At 41.5% G+C, this 18,507-nt stretch overlaps 1 protein-coding gene across 24 annotated transcripts in view; it reads right to left on the bottom strand.

The window, feature by feature from the left end:
- Positions 1–18,507, bottom strand: part of EPB41L3 (erythrocyte membrane protein band 4.1 like 3) — a 235,109-nt gene that overhangs the window by 82,419 nt on the left and 134,183 nt on the right. For 23 of the 24 annotated variants that reach the window (XM_027575718.1, XM_027575701.2, XM_027575708.2 and 20 more), the window contains one exon: positions 4,088–4,287. In XM_027575718.1, the coding sequence (XP_027431519.1) occupies positions 4,088–4,287 (200 nt within the window). Of the gene's footprint in view, positions 1–4,087; positions 4,288–18,507 lie in introns of those variants that run through there. The other variant, XM_027575715.2, reaches the window with a different exon arrangement.

Raw genomic sequence — 18,507 nt, 5'->3', positions numbered from 1 at the left:
TTCTCCCTCTCCCACTCCCACTGCTTGTATTCCCTCTCTCGCTGTGTCTCTCTGTCAAATAAATAAATAAAATCTTTAAAATAAAATAAAATAAATCATTTAGGTTTTATCTACTGTACTCTATTTTCTTCATTCACTGGATCCTTCTATATTCTATGACCCACAACACCCCACATACATATAAGGTATCTTATAAACTTTAAGTCCTAGAGAGCTTCAAGTATTAATCTTCTCAGTAATTTTACAACCGTTACAGCTCTAAATCAATTCAATGAAGCCAGCAGCACTGAAATTCATCACAAAGTAATCCCCTTAATCTGTTTCCCCCCTCACTGTAATGAGCCAGTGTAAGAGCAGATCACATCTGTCCAAAAGCTTTAATCTGCTTTCAAAGTACAACAATGTAGTCCAGGCTAGACTTAGAACTGCAGAATATGTCCTGAGGAACAGTTAATTCTCCCTTGAATCAATAAATATCCTTGGAAATCTCTCTGTGCAACTAATCTCTTTACACCTCCCGGCTTTATATATGTGTGTGTTTACATACATATATTTCATTGAAGTACCGTTGACACATTACAAATAATTTCACCTGTACAAAATAGTGATTAAACAACTCAATACATTATGCTGTGCTCACCGCAAGCGTAGCTAGCATCTGTCACCATACAATGCTCTCTTCTATTAAATGACCACCAATGGTATTAATGTGCAAATTCAACTCATGGACCAGACTATCATTTCCACTAGTCTGCAAATGCACACTGACAGACCAAAGAAAGACATGTTGCAAAATTCAGTTCAGGCCCCTTGAGTGAGCACGAAATTTCTTCTCTCACAAACATACTATCTTTCTAGTAGCTAAAAGCACATGACCTTGACAATAAAGGTTTATTTAGATTTATCACTTCAACTTTTATTTCTTATTAGTGACTACAATTTTATGACACTAATCACAAAGTTATCTTCTGGTATATTTATTTTGGATTTTAGGTATGGATTTCTGCTTTTATAAAGTCATTTTCTATCTGGTTTTCCCTCCAAATTATAAATACAGTCCTTTCCTCCACTATTTTACACAGGAATTCAGGGCAAAGTTGTGAGACGTTCTTCAAAATAAAAAGACCAATTTGCTGAGTGAAGAGACCATGAAAAAACTGCAAAAACAACTTCAAAGGCCAAAATAGTTGAAAGGCTAGAGGTAGCTAAAACAAGTAAATAAAAGAAAACCTGCTCTGGCAACTTGGTCCAACTTTTTTTTTTTTGACTATTAGTTTTTCGTATCAAAGTATTAAAATAGTGCTGCAAAAAAGTCAAACAATTTTGGCCTTAAGCTAGTTGAAGAAGTTCGGTAACCTTGGAATTTTTTTTTAAGATTTCTTTATTTTACTGAGAGAGAAAGAGAGAGGGAGCACACATGGGGGGAGGGGCAGAAGGAGAGAGAGAATCTCAAGCAGATTCCCACTGAGGGCAGAACAAGACACAGGGCTCAATCTCAGGACCCTGAGATCATGACCTGAGCCGAAATCTAGAGTCGACCGCTTACCTGAGCTACCCAGGCACCCTGGTAACCTTGGAATTTTATATCATATATTTGCTAAGTGCTTATAACTTACATAAGACTTTAGCTCTTTTTTAAAGATTTATTTATACTAGAGAGAGAGAGTTCAAGTGGGAGTAAGGGCAGGAGAGGGGGAGAGAGAACCTCAAGCCCCAAGCCTGGGGGGCGGTGAGGGCTCAACCTCCGGACCCTAAAATCATGACCTGAGCTGAAACCAAGAGTCGGATGTTTAACCAACTGCGGCGCACCCAGGTACCCTAAGACTTTTGCACTTTTAATTCACATTTTCATTTCATTACAGGAAAAGTCAACAGAAGCTACGTTTTTATTTAAATCTCACTACCTGGAATCAACTTTTTCTCTGTATTGAGGAAGATGAAATTTCATTTTTCCTCTAATAAAATAAAAGTATCTGTATGAGACTAAGCTTTCTGGGCTACTTATAGGTCAACTCCAGACACCCCTGAAACCACCGGCGTTGGAACGGAGGTGTTTTTTCCAAAACATTTAAAGCACGAACCCCTCACTGAGCCTCTCATGCACGTATTTTCAACAACTTCAGAAGAGCAGACCAAGGACCTCAAATGAAACGTCCACTGTAGTCACATATAATTCATTACAATTTAAAAATATCAGTATCGGGGCGCCTGGGTGGCTCCGTCATTAAGCGTCTGCCTTTGGCTCAGGTCATGGTCCTGGGATCGAGCCCCGCATCAGGCTCCCTGCTCTGCGGGAGGACTGCTTCTCCCTCTCCCACTCCCTCTGCTTGTGTTCCCTCTCTCGCTGTGTCTCTGTCAAATAAATAAATAAAATCTTTAAAAAAAAAATCAGTATCAACCCTTTTGGCAAAACCTCTGTTCCAATGACTCTTCATGACAGCTCTGGGAGGTAGGTATCTAGGTCTCCTTACCCTCATTTAACACATGGGAGAGAAAAGGACAAAGGGTACAGTCTCCACAAACTTCCTCCATAAAACTAGTAGCCTGGAATTCAAATCCAGCCAAGCTCATGTGTTTTCATCGTCACGGACTACCAAAATGTACTTCATTTCACCTCCAACACAACTGGGCTCCTAGCCTGAATCAAGGAGCCAAGAGCAGAAGAACCTGAGAAAACGATCTTTTCTGATCTCTTCATCTTGTGAACAAGGAAGCTGAGGCTCAGAGGCTGAATGCGTTCTCTGAGATCCCTAAAATAACTAGGGAAAAGGCAGGATTAAATAGTTCTCCTGGCTCCGCAGCCAGTTACCCTTCCCTCAAAGGGCTTTAGTATCATTTCTCTCATTTTGTTTCAGACATCTGATTTCCAGAAGATAAAACACATGTATCACGTCTTGGCCCAAAAACTCTTTCTTCTGTACAATTATCTCCCACTCTCACATTTATTTCATTTCAGAGTTAAGAGGAAAGAACGGGGGAAAAAATCCAGTCTAGTAATTTTAAATTGCTGAAGGTTTAAAAAAAAATCAAAACACCACCATCCTCACACCTCCAAAAAAATAAACGGTGAAGGAAAACCATGATGACAATGGCCCCTTAGATTTTGTTTAATAAGCTGGAAGGATAACCTCCAGCTCCCCATCATGAAACATTTTATATCAGACACAGCATCTATTTACAGAACATGAAAATAAATGTTATTTTTAATACTGCTTAAAAGCAGAACATAAACACCAAGGGAAAAGAAATAATCAGGTTGTAAACATAGTTTAATGTTATAATAATGTGTTGTGCCTTCCAAAGAATTTCAATAACATGCTGATTTCGTGTCTCTTCTCTCAACATCTTGTACAATTTCTAGCTTGACACATATACTTCCAACCTAGAAAAAGGTCAATCGTTTGCAGGGACTCCCAGATCTCCTTACCATAGCATGAGTGGGTACCCTAACACATGTTATTTCAGGTTTGAAGTTTCAAGCCAAAATAATTTAAACATGGATTCATTCAAAGCCCAAGTATAAACCATGCTTTATATTTTGTATGAAAACTTTTAAAATAGTCACATTACATGTGACAACTTAAGTATGTCTAGATAATGGAGTTGAACATACACGCACATAAGGGAGGGAAAGAGACCCAGCTGAACATTCATTAAAAGTCGCTGGCAACACTAGGATCAGAGTGACCCCTGGGAAGAATCAAAAGAGCTCTAACCCCTAAGCCTGAACAAAAGTTAGGAGCCTAATTAAAGCCTTTGGTGTGATGTTTAGCCTTCCTGTAAACCCAGATAAAACCAATAACCTGTAGTCCAGATTTCAGGGTGGGTTTAAATGCTTTAATCAAATGAAGGAGTTACCAAGCAAGGTTGTGGAATGTCATTCACTGGAAGTCTTAAAATAGCATAAGTTTCCATCTGCCTGGGACCAGAAGGGGTAAACAGACAACCCCTCATAGTTTCCTCTAGTGCTAAGAGACCAAGGTCGGCCCCGACCCTGGAAAAGGTCAATAAACATTCCTGAATTGGGTTTCTGGGCGATGCTAGCAGGTGTGGGGGAGCCGGTGGCGGCCTGGGTCCCAGGGCTCACCTCCTTCCTCACAGGGGTGCTGTGCGCCGCGGCCTCGAACTGCTCTAGGGCCTGGTGCTGCTCCTCGCCGCTGGGTTCGGGCCCCGGGCCCTGCGGCGCCCCCGCGTGCCCCTGCGCCCCCGCCGCCTCCTGGGGCTCGGCCTCCTGCTCGGGCTTGGATTCCGAGTCTGAGCCAGATTCGGTCGTCATGGTTGATTGTTCTGCAAACAGAAAATGGCAAGGTCCCATCATTCAGTGTAATTACCTTCGCTAGGCACAAAAACTAGGATGCTACCTATGGTGAAAGGCTGCACAGAAACACAATAAAAAAAAAAAAAGGGAAACATGCATGCAATCCAAACACAGTCCTACTGCACAGTCCTAATAGACGACTTCCATTTACCACAAAGATGGTTCAAAATGAACATTTAACTGGAAGCCAAAACTTATTTGTAATGATCACAGGTTTTATTCCTATTAGGTTTTTTGCCACAGATGGCCATAAAATGACATTAAAGTAACGATCTAATAATTATATAACTTAGACACATTTAATTTCAGAAAAATGAATCTTCTGCATCAGCTGGATCTATATTTTAATCTCTGGGAAGGATGATCTAATAATGGAAGCAGATTTTTTTTCTCCTTCCCTCTGCCTTCCTATCTCTACCCAGGGCCCCTGCTCTGCCTCCAGAACCCCTGGATGTATCCATTCTTCCATGAGCAAGAGCCCTTCTCTGCTTTCTCAGAACCCTGTCAGCCCCTTTTGAGTGAACAGTGACAACTACATTAGAGGCTTCCTCGGGGACCTGGGGGCGGGTCCCACACGGGACAAGCCGTGGGCGGGGCTGGAGGGAGGCTGGGAGCCTCATCTCTCCCTCCCTCACCAGTGAAAAGTCACAGCTTCTTCCTGCTTCCTCCTGTTTCCCCTGACAGTTGAAAAAGGAGTTTGTCTCAGCTCATAAGGGACTCACACAACAGAGTTTAATATATAATAATCTTCTTTTACACCTAAAAACACCTTCTAAAATAGAACCACCACCTTGTAATGGTTTGCTAGTCAAGACACGTAAGTATTTTGTGCCTTAGTTTCCACATCTGCCAAATGAGGGAATTGAACCTGACCATGTCCAAAGAACTTAGTTTCTGGGGGTTCCTTCCTCCCCCTCCTAATGGGCATGCTGCTGTGCTTAAAGCAGTATTTTGCTCGAAACAGCAAGAGAGGAGCTGTGCCAGCTGCTACCGTGGCATTTTAAGTAATTTCTTATCTTAGATAGACGGTAAATAACTCAAACCAAATATCCCAGCCCGTCCTATGATTTCCCTTCCTAATTCTAATTTTATGGTAAAAATACCAGGAACAAAGGGGTAGTGTAATACTCTAAGCAAATGATACGCCCATTAGTATAATACAGAATTATGCAAACTATTACTCCATAGTAAAATCGCCTGTTCTATCTTCACAACACACGCTGGAGTATGTTTAATAACTTGAAGAAGAGGGAACATACAAATACCAATGTATGTTATAAACTAAATTCTACATCCATGTTTCCTATCTAGGGTTCCTTTCTACAATCACCAGCTATTCCTTCTGTTGAATAAAAGACATATCAACTTGGCATGTGCTCAGCTGCCCAAAGCATATGTAAATATCAAGACCAAACACTGAACAAGATAGTGATCCACATAAAAGGAACACATTTTCTTTTTTCCTCTTACATTTTAGATTTTTAAGCAAATCTTGAAAGTAAACACTATATTCTCTTTTGTATGATTTTACTAGAAAGTGTTAAGTCCAGAGAAAAGACAGAGAGGAGGAAAGGTGATGTTACAGTGTAATCCAGAGCCTATAATCAAATTCGACCTTTTAAAGGGAGAGGGTCAGTTTTTATTTTATTATGTTATGTTAATCACCATTTTTGATGTAGTGTTCCATGACTCATTGTTTGCGTATAGCACCCAGTGCTCCACTCAATACGTGCCCTCTTTAATACCCATCACCAGGCTAATCCATCCCTCCACCCCCCTCCCCTCTAGAACCCTCAGTTTGTTTCTCAGAGTCCATAGTCTCTCATGGTTCATCTCCCCCTCCAATTCCCCCCCTTCATTTTTCCCTTCCTACTATCTTTTTTTTTTTTAACATAGAATGTATTATTTGTTTCAGAGGTACAGGTCTGTGATTCAACAGTCTTACACAATTCACAGCACTCACCATAGCACATACCCTCCCCAATGTCTATCACCCAGCCACCCCATCGCTCCCACCCCACACCCTCAGTTTGTTTCCTGAGATTAAGAATTCCTCAGTGAGGTCATATGATACATGTCTTTCTCTGATTGACTTATTTCGTTCAGCATAATACCCTCCAGTTCCATCCATGTCGTTGCAAATGGCAAGATTTCATTCCTTTTGATGGCTGCATAACATTCCATTGTGTATATATACCACCTCTTCTTTATCCATTCATCTGTCGATGGACATCTTGGCTCTTTCCACAGTTTGGCTATTGCGGACATTGCTGCTATAAACATCGGGGTGCACGTACCCCTTCGGATCCCTACATTTGTATCTTTGGGGTAAATACCCACTAGTGCAATTGCTGGGTCGTATGGTAGCTCTATTTTCAACTTACTTAGGAGACCTCCATACTGTTTTCCAGAGTGGCTGCACCAGCTTGCATTCCCACCAACAGTGAAGGAGGGTTCCCCTTTGTCCACATCCCCGCCAACATCTGTCATTTCCTGACTTGTTAATTTTAGTCATTCTGACTGGTATGAGGTCATATCTCATGGAGGTTTTGATTTGGATTTCCCTGATGCCAAGCGATGTTGAGCACTTTTTCATGTGTCTGTTGGCCATTTGGATGTCTTCTTTGGAAAAATGTCTGTTCATGTCTTCTGCCCATTTCTTGATTGGATCATTTGTTCTTTGGGTGTTGAGTTTCATAAGTTCTTTAGAGATTTTGGATACTAGCCCTTTATCTGATATGTCCTTCGCAAATATCTTCTTCCAGTCTGTCGGTTGTCTTTTGGTTTTGTGGACTGTTTCCTTTGCTGTGCAAAAGCTTCTTATCTTGATGAAATCCCAATAGTTCATTTTTGCCCTGGCTTCCCTTGCCTTTGGCGATGTGTCTAGGAAGAAGTTGCTGCGGCTGAGGTCGAAGAGGTTGCTGCCTGTGTTCTCCTTTAGGATGTTGATGGAGTCCTGTCTCACGTTTAGGTCTTTCAACCATTTGGAGTCTACTTTTGTGTGTGGTGTAAGGAAATGGTCCAGTTTCATTCTTCTGCATGTGGCTGTCCAATTTTCCCAACACCATTTGTCGAAGAGACTGTCTTTTTTCCATTGGACACTCTTTCCTGCTTTGTCAAAGATGAGTTGACCATAGAGTTGAGGGTCCATTTCTGGGCTCTCTATTCTGTTCCATTGATCGATGTGTCTGTTTTTGTGCCAGTACCATACTGTCTTGATGATGACAGCTTTGTAATAGAGCTGGAAGTCCAGAATTGTGATGCCGCCAGCTTTGCTTTTCTTTTTCAACATTCCTCTGGCTATTCGGGGTCTTTTCTGGTTCCATACAAATTTTAGGATTATTTGTTCCATTTCTTTGAAAAAAGTGGATGGTATTTTGATAGGGATTGTATTAAATGTGTAGATTGCTCTAGGTAGCATTGACATCTCCACAGTATTTGTTCTTCCAATCCATGAGCATGGTACGTTTTTCCATTTCTTTGTGTCTTCCTCAATTTCTTTCATGAGTATTTTATAGTTTTCTGAGTACAGATTCTTTGCCTCTTTGGTTAGATTTATTCCTAAGTATCTTATGGTTTTGGGTGTCGTTGTAAATGGGATCGACTCCTTAATTTCTCTTTTTTCTGTCTTGTTGTTGGTGTATAGGAATGCCACTGATTTCTGTGCATTGATTTTATATCCTGCCACTTTACTGAATTCCTGTATGAGTTCTAGTAGTTTTGGGGTGGAGTCTTTTGGATTTTCCACATAAAGTATCATATCATCTGCAAAGAGTGAGAGTTTGACTTCTTCTTTGCTGATTCGGAAGGCATTTATTTCTTTTTGTTGTCTGATTGCCGTGGCTAGGACTTCTAGTACTATGTTGAATAGCAGTGGTGAGAGTAGACATCCCTCCCATGTTCCTGTTCTTAGGGGGAAAGCTCTCAGTTTTTCCCCATTGAGAATGATATTTGCTGTGGGTTTTTCATAGATGGCTTTTATGATATTGAGGTATGGACCTGGGAGAGGGTCAATTTTAATAGTCAATTCAATTTGCTGAACTCTCAATTAGGTGCCAAATTTAAGTCACGTACTGCCCATGGTTTAGAAACAGAAATAAATGTGTTGTAACCCCCCTCCTCGCCCCAAGGAGTGGAAGAAATGGACTCTTCTCAGAATCCATTTTCTCCTTCCTCCTTTTAGTAATTAAACTTTGTTTTAGCTGGTATTCCTTCACCCAGCTTGAGACCACAATGAGTTGAGGCCAGGTGATGAAGTCTGGACCAATGAGAAAAGACAGAGTATGTATCCAGTATTTAGGTCATCTTCATAAAGGCAAGGGCACTTGCCCTAGGCTTCCTCTTCTCATTGGCTAGGGAAAAATGATCGACATGGTCACCATAGACTCAGTCATGGAGGCCCCAAATTCAGGAGGATGCCAGGGTCACCCCTTCCAACCTGGGCCCCTGCTCTGCTGCTCCAGATTGTTCCATGAGGCAGAAATTCATTTCTGTCTTCCTGGAACTGCACTACGCTTGCTCAGGGCCATTCTAATACATATTCTTGAGACTAAAATTCTACCAAAATATAGTCATGCTCTAGCAGTTCCCATCTCAGTAAAACAAAGTAGCCTTCCCTCCAGCCCACATCCTCCATCAGCTATGACCATATTTCTCTGCTTTCCACTCCTAGCTTCTCAAAAAATTGTGTTGACCTTCACTGTCTTCTACGTCCTCCCTTACCCTCTCCCTGCAAGGACTCCAGTCTGACTCGCACTGAGGTGGACAGTGCCATGGACTACCCACTCTCTTCTTTTCCCATCTCATCTCACCTCTTAGCAGCCCCAGCCCAACTTGTCAGCATCTTTCCCTCACTTGGGGTTCAGAACACACCACACCCTCCTGCTTTTCTCCCCCATCTCTCAGGCTACACCTTCTCATTCTCTTTTCCAGGCTACTTCTTACCCAACCTCTACATGTGGGAATCTTCTGGAAAACTCAGTTCAGGCTCTCTCCTCTTCTCACTTGACATTTTCTCCCAGCTATTGCTATACTTTCCCAGGGCTTTAAATACTTCCCAGAAGCCAACTGCCTATAGACTCACATCTCTGGTCTGAACCTCTGTTCTGGGGTTTCAAACCCAACTGCCCACTTGACATTTCTCACTGATAGCTCACAAGTACCTCTAGATTTTTCTCTCTCAAGTCTGTTCCTCCCCTCCCTCTTTTTCCTCACCCCAAAAAAGGGCAATGCCATTCTTTCAAGCCAGAATTCCAGAAATCAGCCCTGACATTTCCTTTTCCTTCCTTTCTCTAACAGAGGACAAAAGGTTTTGCAAAATATATTTTGCAAAATATATAATTTTCCACATACATATACAAATACCTATATAAAAACATATTTCCAAAATATATCTGGAATTGGTCCCCTGCCACTATGCAAGCTATCATTTCTTTCCTGAACTCCCTAATAAACTTCCTCTTCCTTGTCTATTCCTGCCCACTTCTATTCTGATCTTCATAACACATAAATCTAGTCCTAGCACCCATGTTAATACCTTCCCGATGTGCTTGAAGAAAAATCCAAACTCTTAATTGCCATGGCCTTCCAGCACAAGCCTAGGCCTCAACACCCGATCCATGCCCAGTGGCACTGCCTACCCCCTCTCCCACGACGATCTGGCCACGTGATCTCCTTTTGGTTGGCAAAGCCCAGCAAGGTTTTCTGCTTCCAGGTTTTTTAGACATGCTGTTCTCTGTGAGAACATTCTTTCCTCTGCTCTTCAAGTGGCCAATTCCCCATTCCTCAAGTGTCAGCTTGAGAAAGGCATTCCCTTTTTACATAGCTACTCTATGTGTGGTACCAGTACCAATGTAGTACTTGGACCACAGTAGGTATTTGAATAATTATTTGAGGAACAACTAATAAAATCAATCCCATTATTATCATATCCACCTACATATGTGAGTGTGTAAGAACTGTTCCTTATAGTCTTTAGCAATTGTGAAATCTCTCAAGTGAGGAAAAAGTAGGTATTTCTATGTTTAATGGAAAACAGAACTCAGTTACAACTTTCAGAGCTGAAATCTCCCTACAGGTAATAGATGCTATCAGTCTAATCACATGCTTTTACCAGTGGGTCAAAGCGTTTTCCAAAAACTCAAAAAGAAAATGTTTAAGTGGTTTAGAGAATCTCTGTAAGAGTGACCAGAATCACTAGATCATGAAATCAAAAAATAAAACACAAATGACTCCTAAAAAAAGTACATTTTTAAAAGATGCTTAGGGGCACCTGGGTGGCTCAGTCGGTTGGGCGTCAGCCTTTGGCTCAGGTCGTGATCCCAGGGTCCTGGGATCGAGTCCTGAACTGGGCTCCCTGTTCTGCAGGGAGTCTGCTTTTCCCTCTGCCTCTCTCTCTCTCTCGCTCATGAATAAATAAAATCTTAAAAAAAAAAAAGATGCTTAATTTTCTTCCCAGGCAGGGCAGTTCTTATAAATAAATATAAATCATATTTAAAAAATGTTGGATACCTTCAATATCTTCTATTTTCTATGAATATTATGTGTGTTTTGGCAAATAGCTCTAACTTAATGAGATGTCAAAATGGTTACTGAAGCAAAACCGGAATCATATCTCAAAATATAAACATTTTAGTTCATTTCACTTTAAAAATCTATGTACAATCTTTATAAATCTAATACATGAAAATAATTAGCAGCAAATAAGTTGTCATGTGTGAGCCTGGACGACAGACTTAATTTCTTTGGTCTCCTGCTTCCTCTTCCATGAAACAAAGGGTTCAGCCTAGAAATTAGTGATGATGGAGTGTGGTGGGTGAGGGGAAAGGAGTGAAAGATGCCAAACTTCAGATCTTCTTACAGTTTGTCTTCTTACAGAAGTCTCTCACCTCTTTCACCACCTTCTTTCAGCTTCCTTGCTTTGTAAACATAAGGAATTTTTACACAAATGTAGTTTTAGTATAGACTCCATTGGGGTGGACATATCAATGCAACCCAAACATTAAAAAGTTGTCCAATGTGTGTTAAAATAGGAATCTTTCTAAACACATGAACTTAGCCCCTCGATAAACATGAACTAAAAGGGAAAAATTAGTACAAGAACATCCCAATTTTGAGTTTCGGTGTTATTGTTCTGGTCATGAAACCATTTTGCGACCTGCTTTTCTCTTTGATTTCACGACTTGTCCCTAAGGCAGAGAGCCAGCTCTACAAAAGCTGAATAAAATGCAAAATAGAACCCAGCAACCACCTATCAACTATTTAAATAATAAAATAACCTACCATTATTTTCTACCTACAAATATACCATATGATATCTTACTTGTCATAGATCACATAAATCACAGAACCTCAAACCTTGAGTAAACTCCTATGCACTTGTCAAATATTTCTGAAGCATATTATTTTCCCCAGCACTACATGCATAATATAATGAATGAAAATTGTTGCTGTTTCTTGACTAATTGTAATAACATAAAACCTTCATTGCAGCTGAGAGATAGTAGAGCAATAAACCCTAAAAATGTAAGGCTTTGTAGTTCTGGAGTCTCACTAGAATCAATATATAACTCTACATATCTGAAAGGGCATAAGTTCATACTGTACCTACGAGTAAACAACACTGACAGCTTACATCAGTAAATCCAGCTTCAAAACTTTTAAGTCTTCTTCCCTACCCACATGCCAATACAAGCGAGTGATGAACTGATTTTTAAATGGCAAACAATTAAAAGCATAAGCATCTAAATATAGTACTTCTAACTTTAACTCCTATTTTCATAATTTTAGAGTGTACACTTCTGGTCTTGTACCCAAATGCCAAAACATTTTCTTAAAGCAGATTTGTAGGATATTTGCATTGCTTTGGCTTTTCTTTTTTCTCATGCTCACTCCTTGCTTTCTTGGATGACCCTGCCCCTTAAAGTTGCACACTTCCCTTTCCATCTCACTAAACTCTACTCCAACGCTCCCTCCTCTTCTGATCTATTCACTTCGGACTAAACATAGCTGTCAATGATTTCAGTTACTAGAAGTGAACACCATCGCTTGCAATTCTAAACAGAAAGCGACACAAAATGCTTTGGCTTAAACTCTGCCCTTTCTTGAAACTAAATTTACCTTATCAGCTGTGTTCTACTTCAGCTAAAAAAGCAAAGGCTTAGACTTCTAGAAACTCTGAATCCTAAAAGTTGAGGTAAAGACTTTCATTTGAGTATTCCAGTGGGATGGCAAGAGGAATCCTCCATCTTTTCAAGAAACAGGAACTGTATTCATTATGCCTCTCCCAGGGAGAGATTTAGTAAATGACTAAGAAATTAAGAAATAGTGATGAGCCTCCAAGGAGGCCCCATGCAGGTATAAATGAAGTCACGGTCCCAATCCCCAGTCCGTTTCACCTATAAAAATTGGTCATGGCTTTCTTCCTTTTCAGCTCCAATTTTCTATTCCATAGAAGAAAAAAGGTCAATTTGTCCTCATGTTTTCCACTTTTAGAACTAGCATTTTAAAATCTCCATCTCCTAACTAAATGACTGCTTAATTAGCTTCTCTATTCAAATTTACCTCCCTCTCTTGCTGGTATTAAAATTCAGTCATATTAAAAGACACCAACCTAGCAAGGACTTCAGGTAGGAAAATGCTCAATGTAAATCTCTGTCATTTAGGCATAAAACAGGATTCCTACTGAATAACCACTTTGTTAAAAAAACACACAAAACAAAACAAAAAACCCTTTATACCATTTACTTACCTTCAGGGATGTAAGACTAAAATGGACAATTTTTTTTTTTTAAAGCAAGTTTGTTTCCTCTTATATTTCAAATACAAATTCATAGGAGAAGAGAACCTAGTATATAAATGTCAATATTTGTGACTATGGAATAGTATCCATCATCAATTGTGAGCAAACTATAAGATGGTAATATCTCCTGGCGTTTCTACTGGATTCTGCCTATTTGCATTAGAAGAAGGGAAAAAAAGGCCCTAGTACCATCCAGCTTAAAAAAAAACCCAAAACAACACAGAAAACCAAGTCAGCCTGCTCTAGGGCTCACTCACACTCCACTCTTCCACACCCACCATCCCTCCCCCTCCAGTACGGGCCTACCTATTTAGAGCCATGCTTATAGAAGGAATTGTCTTCCCATGTGGTCTCCACACTCTCCCTCCCACTCACTCTTCAGGGTGTCTCCCATTATTCTAGTATACCTCACTAAGGTTACCAATGACCTCCCTACAAGCCAATAAATCCCAGGTGACATCCCTTCTCATCTTTGAATTCTCTGCTTTGGGCACTCTTGATTTTCCTATCTGTTCTGGCTACTCCTTCTAATTTCCCTTGGCTTCTTCATGGCCTATTTCCTATTTTCTCTTTCTAAACTTGTTAGCTCTCTAGGAGTCCATCACACGCTCTAAACCCTCTTTCTTGGAGAGCTCCTCCATCTCACTTCAAATAAAATTACAGCTCCAAAATAGAAGTTCCTCAGTTTGGAACCTCCCTGAGCTACAGATCCATATATAGCATTCAACTTCCTACCTTGCTTACCTGGATATCTCAGAGGCACCCGAACTGAACATTTTTCCATCCAAACCCTTGATGCCCCCACGCTCCCAGCCCATCTGTTCTACTGCGGTCTTCCGCATGTCAGTAGGTGGGCTTCCATCTGTCCAGCTACTCATGCTAGGAACTGCAACAGCACCCCTCTCCTCACTCCCAACTCAGTCTTTGTCATGCCAGTCTACTGCACCTCTTGAGTTGTGTGCAAAGGAGGAAGGCAGCAGAGAGTTCTATCCAGAGGTTACTCATCAGACAAGGGCAGAGCAGTGTGAAAAACCAGCTGCACTTACTTGTCTGCTGCAGCTGGGACATAACGGGTGTGCGGGGGGTGGCGAGGGGTGATGAGACGAGCTAAGCAGAAGTCAGGTCCCGTGAGGCTGTCTGATCAGGCCAAGGAGACTCCGTGGCATTGCAGAGACCACCACGCTGGCGGCCACAAGGACTAACACCAGAAGGGGTCAGCTGGACTTCTTCATTGTTTTGGCTCAAAGTTAGACCAACCTGATAAAGCAAGGAGGCCTTGATGGGGCAGCAGTGGACTGGTTATTCCTCAAAGCACAAAACAGGGGGATTCAGGACCGGTCATTACCAAATATCTTTGAAAACTTGAAAACAGAGAGTTGAGATGCTAAGTGTTTCTGACTAGCAGCAGGGATGATGGATAGTTTTCTTCTCTTTTTTTCAAATAAGCTTTTGGGCCATACTAACTTCAACTCCTATAAGCCAATATACCAACTCCTATTGGCTGACTTTACGATTACAGAAGCAGAAACCTGGAATTTCTACAAAGATGACACGATCACTCAAAATTTACTTTCACCATGACGACTGTAAACCTGCCAGGATTACCAAGATCCATCTTTATGGAGACAAAGATTTCATGACAGCACAGCACATCTACAATTCAGAGTTGGGAATTTAAAAAATAAGACCAAAAAAAAAAAAAAAAAAAGACCACAGTCCCCTGCTTCAAGGAGTATACATCTGACAGGTGACCCTGAGGAGCAAACCAACCACAGCGCCTAGGATGTGAGAAGCAAGCCCAGAGAAGAGGGCTTTCAACAAGGCTGCAGGGGTAGAGAGGGCTTCCGCAGGAAATAACCCTCCTTTGATGGAAAAATCATCGGGGTGAACTTTCTATCCCAAATGAAATGACTCGTTTTAAACGTTAGGTGCAAGTAAAAATCACTGGCTACTTCAGGAGGACAAAGGGAAATCACAGATAAATCAAAGTGCAGGAGAGGCACCCGGCTGGGCCAGAAGGACACAAGCCAGACTCAAGTGGGCCACATGCTCTGTGACCTCAATGGAATGCATCTCCTCTTCTGTTCTAAAATTCTGAAATTCTAGTCTTCCTGAGGGCCAGAGATACTGTTGTATTAATAGCATGAAATCTACAGAAATTCTGCCCTTTAAGATAAAAGACGACAGATACTGATCTTACCCACTGGCCCCCAGGGCATAATGCAACTAGGGCAGGCAATCATGGCGTGCGAGAGAAAGCTGGCCTCTCCACCACCACACGGTCAGCTGAAGGCTTCATTAACTGACTCAATTACGGTTTTATGTCACTGAAGCAATACTTTACCCAGATCATCCAAAAAAGCTGAAGAAAAAAACCCTTAGTTTATGTAATACATTGGAAAAACCTGGTTAATTTTTGGTAAGCTTTGAGCTTTTCAAGCTCAAAAATGTTTAGAGCTATGTGTGAAGCAGAATAGTTAACAAATGCAGTTTAGAATATAGACAGAGATGATGATTATGAGTATGTTCACCTTATCAATATGTACTCGTATTTTCTAATCCAAGGGGTGCCAAACACCAGGGCATAAAATCCCACGTATCTTTGAAATAGCAAGAATATTTGGTTGTTCCCACAAGCCCCCCAAATACTTTTCAATAAACCAAGGAAGCAGCTGACTGCTATCTATCTATCTATCTACCTATCTATCTATCTATCTATATATGGGGGCTTCAGTTAGTGAACAGAGTTCAGTGACAGCACTAATAAGACAGGCAGGTTCCTGAGGGGACAAACCACTTGCAAAGAGAGAGTGGCAGAAGAACCAGTTCAGTCTCTGTTCCAGGACATCTGTGTTATGATCACTCTGATAAAAGAAGCTGAGTTCCCAGACTGGGGTTCTTGAACTCCGGAGGCTGGGGAAGAGTAGTACCTTATAGGTCTGAGAGTTTGTTCTGCTATTTTAAAGTAAAGTATACATTTATGGCAATGACACAGCTGCACACACTCACCAAATTTCCTTACTTTTGGTCGGAAATTTATTGGTTAAGGCTAGTAATACAGGCTACATCATTTCTTCAGGCATTAATACATTCCTTTGACAACATTTCCTAAATAACTGTTCTGAGGCCTAGGGATACATCAGATAAAGACAAAGGGTCTCTGCTCCACGGGAGCCTATGTTCTACTTGAAGGAGAAAAAAAAATTGTCAGCTACAGACAGATGTTATTAGATAATCCAATCTAAAGTAGATGGCGGCTGCTTACATTGGGTGTTTAGGGAGGGCTTCTCCAAGGAGGGGATATTTAAGCCGACATTCCAACGTCGAGAAGCACCTGCCCCGTGAAGGCACGGGGTTTGGGATAATACCTTCCAGTAAAGACTTGTGTCCAGGTCCGAAGAACAAAATGAGCTTGGTGTGGGTCAAGAAATGAAAAGAAGGTGGAGGTGGCTGGGACCCAGCAGGTGCAGTAGTGGAAGATGTGAGCAAGGACCAGATGTGAGGGTCTTGGTAAGCTGGTTTATGTAGCTGGATTTTATTTTAAATGCAACGGAGCATTTCAAGGTGAGGAATGATCGGGTCTTACTGATATTTTAAAAGACCACTCTGGCCTCTGAGCAAAGGAGTAAGGGTGGGAGGAGGGAGAGCATTTAGCAGCTCTGGCAACAGTCCAGGCAAGAGAACCCGGAGCAGGAGAGGAGATGGTGAGGAGGGGCACCCTTCTAGTGCCAGCCGAAGCTCTGACTGGAGCTTTGAGAAGACAGGGGAAATGGATTATGCAGGCAGGCAAACTCTCTTAGAAGCCTTAGGTCTCTTAGAAACACAGGGATCCCTAAAGGTGAAAAGATCACACAGAATGCATTCACCAGCACGGAGGGAGCCTGCCAACCGTCCCGTCAGGTTTCCATCATGATTCCTCTAGGCGGTGTTCTGTCACCTTCAACAAGGGGAATCATCTGTGAACCCCATACCATCAGCAATCATTTTTAAAAACATCTCATTCAGGTGAGAAGCAATGCCTGACTTTCCTTAAAACTCAATGTATTCTAGGGGTCTAAGTGACAGCTCCAGTTGAAACAAGGAAGGAAGGAAGGGAGGGAGGGAAGGAGGAAAGAAAGAGAGAGAGAGAGAGAGAGAGAGAGAGAGAGGGAGGGAGGGAGGAAGAAAGAAAAAAAGAAAAGGAAAAAAAAAGGCAAACAGATGAACGGAAAATCTTTGGCCTTTATGGTTACAGAACGTGTTTCTAGACTTGATCTGAGAACCCAGCTAATGGCTAAATGGCATTTGTACCTATACGTTCTTTTCACACCCAATCTGGCAGAGAATTTTTGTCTCCATGAAACTTTAACATGATCACCACTGAGATGCTGTCATTATCAGGAAACTGAAGAGGTGCCAGTAGAGTTTTTATAGGCTTTATACAAGAATTCTGCTAATGCTATGAAAGGATTTAAGTTTCTAAATTGTGCATCCATGAATTCTAACTTGGTCTGGGTCGTACGTAGAAAACAGCCACCTTACAAAACACAGGGTAGTGTTTCCCCACAGCATATTTACATGCTTGTCACTTTGACAAGCATTTTGTTTTTTTTAAAGATTTTATTTATTTATTTGAGAGAGAGACAGAGAGAGCACACATGCACACAAGTGGGGGGAGAGGCAGAGGGGGGGAGAGAGAGAGAGAACCCCGGAATCATGACCCGAGCTGAAGGCAGACACTTAACTGACTGAGCCACCCAGGCGCCCATTGAGAAGCATTTTATTTTTTTTTTAAGATTATTTATATATTTATTTATTTGACACACAGAGAGAGAGAGCACAAGCAGGGGAAGTGGCAGGCAGAGGGAGAAGCAGGCTTCCCGCTGAGCAGGGAGTCCGACGCGGCGCTCGATCCCAGCACCCTGGGATCATGACCTGAGCTGAAGGCAGATGCTTAACCGACTGAGCCACCCAGGCATCCCGACAAGCATTTTAATGTATTATTTGCTATCCACCGAAAACACTCTACAGAGCTGTCCCTGGGATAGGAAATTGCCAAATACCTATCTGTTTTCAGGAGTTAACATGAATACTTGGATTCAGTTTCCTGATAGCTATGTTTATAGCAGTTCATTAGTGTTCCCTATCACTAAACTAGAGTTCAGAATGGATTATGACTTCATTTCCCTTAGCCAAAGGCATTTCCGTAGTATTCTTGAGGTTTCAAGCAAAAAATTAAATCCAAAATGAACTTTCAGACCACCAATGAAATACAAAAGAGCATAGTGTTCAGCCTTTATGGCAAACTGAATCCTAGACAGTGGGAGGGAATAAGCTAACCATAGGAACTATTCTCTCCACTTTCTGTTAAACATAAATCACTCTTTTGGGGCGCTGGGATCCAGCCCCA

This window comes from Zalophus californianus, chromosome 14 (genome assembly GCF_009762305.2).
Source record: "Zalophus californianus isolate mZalCal1 chromosome 14, mZalCal1.pri.v2, whole genome shotgun sequence".
Classification (NCBI taxonomy): domain Eukaryota; kingdom Metazoa; phylum Chordata; class Mammalia; order Carnivora; family Otariidae; genus Zalophus; species Zalophus californianus.
The sequence above is the reverse complement of the archived record's forward strand: the minus strand, read 5'-3'. Positions and strand labels throughout refer to the sequence as shown.